The 6,961-nt window shown below is 42.2% G+C and overlaps 1 protein-coding gene across 1 annotated transcript; it reads right to left on the bottom strand.

Moving 5' to 3' along the window:
• Positions 1–2,422: 2,422 nt before the first annotated feature.
• On the bottom strand, positions 2,423–5,517 carry LOC110372653 (tubulin alpha chain). The gene is made up of 3 exons (XM_021329536.3): positions 5,356–5,517; positions 3,738–3,960; positions 2,423–3,626 (listed from the first exon to the last, which is right to left on the bottom strand). The coding sequence occupies exons 1-3, from the start codon at positions 5,356–5,358 to the stop codon at positions 2,500–2,502; spliced, it is 1,353 nt and encodes a 450-aa protein (XP_021185211.1). The 5' UTR covers positions 5,359–5,517; the 3' UTR covers positions 2,423–2,499.
• Positions 5,518–6,961: the final 1,444 nt, after the last annotated feature.

Consider the following 6,961-nt stretch of genomic DNA (forward strand, 5'->3'; position numbering starts at 1 on the left):
TCAGTAGCATAAATAGCATAGCTTTAACCCTGAGACAGGTACCTATCTAGTTGCTTACACCTAGGTACAGCATTAATTATACTTATCCGAATTTTGTGAGTTGACACATCTAGCCTATCCAAAAATATGATGTGGGTAGGTCAATAGCATTTTCTTAACCCGGGAGACTGACTGCAATATCTTCCAATACTGGAATATTGAACTAATAAAAGCAAGTAGGTAAACGATGCAGACGCGAGCGCGGAGTTAAAATAAACTGTTTGGTTCATCGAACCCTAACCTTACGTTCATCCGTAAATAGATACGCAGCTTCCTTGTGAGATCGGAGAGAATATTCAGATTTTAGAACATTTGATCTCCCGCGACCGGCCAGCTACTTATTTATGGTGATCAATAACTTAGCCAATAAATCATTCTCGGCAATAGCTCGGTGCAATGGCAAGTACCTACTTAATTTATCATCGCCCTTTGAATACAGTGTAATTATATTTCGCTAATGATTAAACACGGGTCACTGAAATTATTTTATGAGCTTAATTTCATATTATCTGAATCTAGAAAATATAAATTAAATAGACTAGAAACTCCTACATAGGTATATAAATACCTTCCAAACCTACTTAAGTATAATATAGTAACTTGCAAAGATACAAAATTCAGGTACCTAATACTCTGAGCGTAGATTCACCTAACCACTAACTTAACAACAGAAAACGGTAAATTCAACAGTTTCACAGAACGTGCCACAAAAACCCGACCGAAGCGTTATTGAGTGCATGATGCACATTTAGCTGAGCAGGCGAGCTGACAATCCCATTTTTGGTTCAGAGAATTCCATTGTTAGAACGTTGACGACTATTTCATTGTACCTATCAAAGTATATGAGTCGGTAACAAACTTATTTAGGTAAAGAATTTTTGATGTATTTTATCCTTGTTGTTGAGGAAAATGTGCTCGTTAACATGACCTAATTTATAAACAAGCAACCTACTTAACTACGTTTTTAATTTTATTATGTGGTTTTGATTAACATCCCATCATAAACGGTCTATATTTTCATTATAGAACAACATGATTCTCTGCTTACCCTGCTTAACTTAATTATCTCAAACTTCGGAATATTATTCCATAGGAATCAAACCTCCGACTACGTACACAATACCCAACTAAGCTTAGCCTTGAAGACACTGCACAACTATCAATGAATACCTATTGCAGGCAATCAAAAACAGCTGTAATTAAGAAACTTATGACATAAAACTCCATCATCCAGAATATTTAGCTTTCAACGCGCGATACCGCGAAATAACCGAGCAAGGACCATATACGGTAAACAGCGACCACAATTTAAAAACAACTGTGTGCTGTCATCTCCTATTATGGCGATGCAGTGATGTCACCGCTCCTACATGCAAACAAGTTAACGTTCTTGGACCCATTACTTTCAATCTTGTTCGCGTTATGTGGGTTACGTCAGACCTTCAATCAAAATTTTTAAAACTGTGTAGGTTGTTAGGCTGTGGGCGTGAAGTTGAGTTACTAACTGGTACCTAGTTCGGTATTGTGATAGATATTTTTACAGCTTAACGATCTAACCAAAATAACCGCGATACAGTGGATACCTACGGTTCTGCTTCCAGCAGAAGAGAGACTACGAACCCTATTCTAGACTTTATGTTATTGCTGAAAGCTACCTACCTAGTTATTGAAGAAAAATAACATCGCTAGGGTACTAAAAGCGCGAAGCATCTACGTAGGTAGTTTATTCATTTTAATGGTCTTTCATGAACGGTCTAAAACTGAATTCGTGTCCCATTTATTTTATCTATGTACCTACCTACTATTCAACTTCAGTAGGTAATGCCTATAGCTCCACCCTAGGCAATAGGCATACCCACGCCGACAAAGGTGACTACCTACTACAGGCAACACACTCAGTGTTGCTCGAAGCCTGCTGAGGATATTTCATATTGAGTCCACGTAGGTAGGTAGGTACCTACTGCAGGTAGATTACCTACTACACCTTACGGCCGAAGCGTACCTAGGTGATACCTACCTGTCTATCGTACCTGCCTACCTATGGTTCAGCTGACCTTCCAAAGATAATGGACTTTAGCTCAGACCTCATAACATAATTACGCATACCTACGTAGAATTTACCTATACATACTGATTAGTGTCACTGATTGAGTCATGAATATTTTTAAGTTATCTATGGTTGACCTCAGAAGCTATCAGTGAGCGATAAGCCACGCTCGCGATGCACTTTGTTGCTGCATCTTATTATTACGAGCAAGGATTATCTGATAAAGTAAATAGGTAGTCATGTTATTTATTGTATTATGTATCTCATGACCCTTATTGTATGTTGTGTGTGTGTCAGATGTTTTTAGGAATGTGTATAGGAAATCAAACGACAGAGTTCAACATAATTGTTTTGTTTTATTTCATGTCACCGGAATGTATCGGTGCGAGTGCTCCGCGAACAAGTTCAGCGGCTTAGTACTCCTCGGCTCCCTCACCCTCGCCCTCGGCGGAGTCCATGCCGACCTCTTCGTAGTCCTTCTCGAGAGCGGCCAAGTCCTCGCGCGCCTCGGAGAACTCTCCCTCCTCCATACCCTCACCGACGTACCAGTGCACGAACGCACGCTTGGCGTACATGAGGTCGAACTTGTGGTCCAGGCGGGCCCAGGCCTCGGCGATGGCGGTGGTGTTGGACAACATGCACACGGCACGCTGCACCTTGGCCAAGTCTCCGCCGGGCACCACGGTGGGGGGCTGGTAGTTGATGCCCACCTTGAAACCGGTAGGACACCAGTCCACGAACTGGATGGTGCGCTTGGTCTTGATGGTGGCGATGGCCGCGTTCACGTCCTTGGGCACGACGTCTCCACGGTACAACATGCAGCAGGCCATGTATTTGCCGTGGCGAGGGTCGCACTTGACCATCTGGTTGGCGGGCTCGAAGCAGGCGTTGGTGATCTCAGCCACCGACAGCTGCTCGTGGTACGCCTTCTCGGCGGAGATGACGGGCGCGTAGGTCACCAGAGGGAAGTGGATACGCGGGTAGGGCACCAAGTTGGTCTGGAACTCGGTTAGATCGACGTTGAGGGCGCCGTCGAAACGCAGAGAGGCCGTGATGGAGGACACGATCTGCCCGATGAGACGGTTCAGGTTGGTGTAGGTGGGACGCTCGATGTCGAGGTTGCGGCGGCAGATGTCATAGATGGCCTCGTTGTCAACCATGAAGGCACAGTCGGAGTGCTCCAGGGTGGTGTGGGTGGTGAGGATGGAGTTGTAGGGCTCTACGACGGCGGTGGACACCTGAGGCGCCGGGTAGATGGCGAACTCCAGCTTGGACTTCTTGCCGTAGTCCACGGAGAGTCGCTCCATAAGGAGGGAGGTGAAACCGGATCCAGTGCCTCCACCGAAGGAGTGGAAGATGAGGAAGCCCTGCAGGCCAGTGCACTGGTCGGCCAACTTGCGGATGCGGTCGAGGACTAGGTCAACGATCTCCTTGCCGATGGTGTAGTGACCACGGGCGTAGTTGTTGGCCGCATCTTCCTTACCAGTGATAAGTTGTTCTGGATGAAACAACTGTCTGTATGTGCCAGTGCGGACCTCATCTGTTGGCAAAGAAAGAATATTTCATTAGTTAGGGAACCATAAAACATTTTGTGTAGTAAGTATAAAGATGTATATTTTTAAAGTCATTTTGATCAGTATTGAGAACTTACCAACTACAGTGGGTTCCAAGTCAACAAACACAGCCCTGGGCACGTGTTTGCCGGCACCGGTCTCGCTGAAGAAGGTGTTGAAGGAGTCATCGCCACCACCCACGGTCTTGTCTGTGGGCATCTGGCCATCGGGCTGGATTCCATGCTCAAGGCAGTATAATTCCCAGCAGGCGTTACCGATCTGGACTCCGGCTTGTCCAACGTGTACGGAGATGCACTCACGCTGTTGACAAAGAAATATATTTATTAGTCTTATGATCAAATTCTTAAAAGTTGTAGCGAGCGAACCTCAACTAAGACTGATGAAAATAACAACTTTGAACTATAACAACAACTGGCTAATAACCTACATCTGCTTGTATGTTTCATTGTGGTTTACTGTTATCATTGTAATCAAGTTTATTTACAGGGTTGCGTTATGAGTTAATCATCAAAATAAATATGTATCATCAAACCCGAAATATCCTTTTCAAAGGAAATCTCTTCAACTAAAAACAATAACAGTCTTTCCTAGAAAAGGACCATACTAAAATCTATATCAAGTCCACAATTCACTATATTTAGAGAACCAAGATCAAGATGCAAGTACCTAACAATTAAGTTCAAGCCCAATTAAGTCCCGCAATTTTCTCGGCATTGTACCTAACTGCACATCACGAAGAGAAAGGTGAAAGCCGGTATGTACTTGCAATGAACGGGTGAAAGCCCCGGCAGGTACGGACTATCGATCGATGGGAGGCCGGACGCCATCTTCCCCGCCCGTGGTAAGGTCATGAGAATCGTTTGTACAGGTAAACAAGGGCCATAATAGTGCTTTTGCAATGTCTAGGGATAGAATCGAACCCTTCTAGAAGTATTGAAAGGATAAAAATATAGGATTTGGATAAAGAAACGGGCTTGTTTGTTCTTCCGCGAATCGATCGGTGATATCATCTTTACTAATGATAAAGCTCCGATGAATATTCAATTTGTATGGACAAGTGACAAATCGGTTGAATATGTAACGAAAATCATTAATATCAATAGCAAGGTCGTGGTAAATGAGATGTTTCTTCTCAAAACATGTGACGGTAGGTACCGCTAGCGACTAGCCGTAACCTAGAATGAGGTCATCGACACGTCATCGAAGATCGATAAAATCACAAGTGCATGAAAAACAGGAAAATTCTAGGAATCACTTTATACTGAAATCATACTATAAATGCTTTTTACAAGTTCAATTAACTAGGAAAGAAGTAGTTTGAAAGAAAATGACTTGGGCGTGGCGTTACTAACCGGCGTGGCATCCTTGAATACGGTCACGAAAAATAACGTTCAAGTCTCAACTTTACGTCAAACAATATCACATCTAGAAGGTAAATTACGAATACATAGGAGTAAATCCAGAAAAATGTGAAGATCACGATTTACAAATTGATTATGATGACAATTTGAAAAGTCAAATCGACTAGAACTTTCAATAGCGATCATGGGAAATTCAACTCGGTCGGTTAGCATGCCGACAAAATGGTGGCGTGTCCACCCGGCACTTTGTGTCTCGAAACACGTGAAAATAAGGGTTGAAGGACTCTGAATCCCTGAAATTAAGATTAGTAGAACAATAATAAACAGTACTCACCATTTTGAATTGAGTTTTGTTGAACTTAATGTAGAATATAAATTAATTTAAATATCAGTCGTCGTTCAGCGCGACCGGTTAAGAGGCTTGCCAAACGAATGTGATTGACGAAAATTCCGTTGAGCCGCTTTTATAGGGTACCCTTTGCGGGGGACCGACGCTTCCTTAGCTGCGCTATGATTGGTCGATTCAACTGCCGCATGGGCGGACTAGCCAATAAGGTCAAAGCTGCATTATATCACCATTGCGGGAATATGTGGGTTGGTGAATCATTCAACTTAACGCCATTTAGTGAAGTGCGTTAAGTACTATCGATATCGACACTTGAACATTACTTGCATTTACGTAAAGTTCGATTTTCCGTTGAATATTACTTATTTCTACGGCACAATTACGCGATAGTGACATTATTAAAGGTAGGTAGGTACGAAACAGCGAAACGGTCAGGAAAATCTTCTTAGCGTTTATTTAATAATTAAACAGCTTTTACAATGAAGAGTCATCTGGAATACAATGCGGCCATCTGGAGTCCGAGCGAAATTAAATACAAAACTATGCTCGAGCGGATACAAAATAAATATATTCGAGTTATGTATCTGAAAATTTATGGCATATATCCGGGATACCCATTACCCCCACCTTATTCTGCCTCGGTTTGGTGGGGTACTATAAATTGGAAGTTAGGCGTGAAGTGGAACTGGCCAATTATCTTTTGAAAGTGCTGAGAGGTGTCATCCAAAATTCGGGTCTACTCTCAGAGATCGGTTTTTGTGTACCGGACGAGTATGTGGGGTGGCGGCGCAGGCCGCGGCTGCTGGTGCCGCTCACTCGCGCACTGCGCACTCTCAACACGGTGGCCGATGACATCGACATATTTAACTGTACACTGAGCGAATTCACAAAGGCCACTTACTGTGTAGTTTGTAACGAAACATAGTTAAGGATCTATTTATAAGTAGTATGTATGTATAGATTAAGTTATCTGTAAGGGCAAGATACTTTGTAATATGATAAATAAATAAATAATTGCTCAAAATGGCTGTAAAAATGGCACGTTTGTCAGTTAAAATTTAATATAGGTAGATGATTTAAGATATTTATTTGGGATAATACAATAAAATGCCTCTGACTTATCCTGTTTCCTAAACAAACAATATATAATAAAGGAAAAATACAAGATAAATACAATCTATGTTTAAAAGCCCGTTATATTAATAACAAAAAATATCGATATATGCGGAAATCAAGCTACATCACTAAAATAATCTTTATTTTCACGTCGCAGATGTGTTCACCCGGCGACACGCACACTATAACAGAATACTGTTTTTGTGTGCACTACAGTCTGGAACGTTTTTTATCAAGAATTGATGAAATCAAGGCAAAAGTTTTTTAACCTATGCTATTATTTTGTCAAGCTACTGAAATTTCTTACACCCGTACTTAACAAACTCTTATATAATTCGTTAATACAGCACGATTTGATCGGAAGGATTTTCTACGCACACATGCATAGGTTCTCTTCATATCCATATACGATAGTCGGGACGATCGCATGGCGACGCCGACGGTTATTTTTTTTACCGGCACGCAAAGCTGCGACAAT

This window comes from Helicoverpa armigera, chromosome 26 (genome assembly GCF_030705265.1).
Source record: "Helicoverpa armigera isolate CAAS_96S chromosome 26, ASM3070526v1, whole genome shotgun sequence".
Taxonomy (NCBI): domain Eukaryota; kingdom Metazoa; phylum Arthropoda; class Insecta; order Lepidoptera; family Noctuidae; genus Helicoverpa; species Helicoverpa armigera.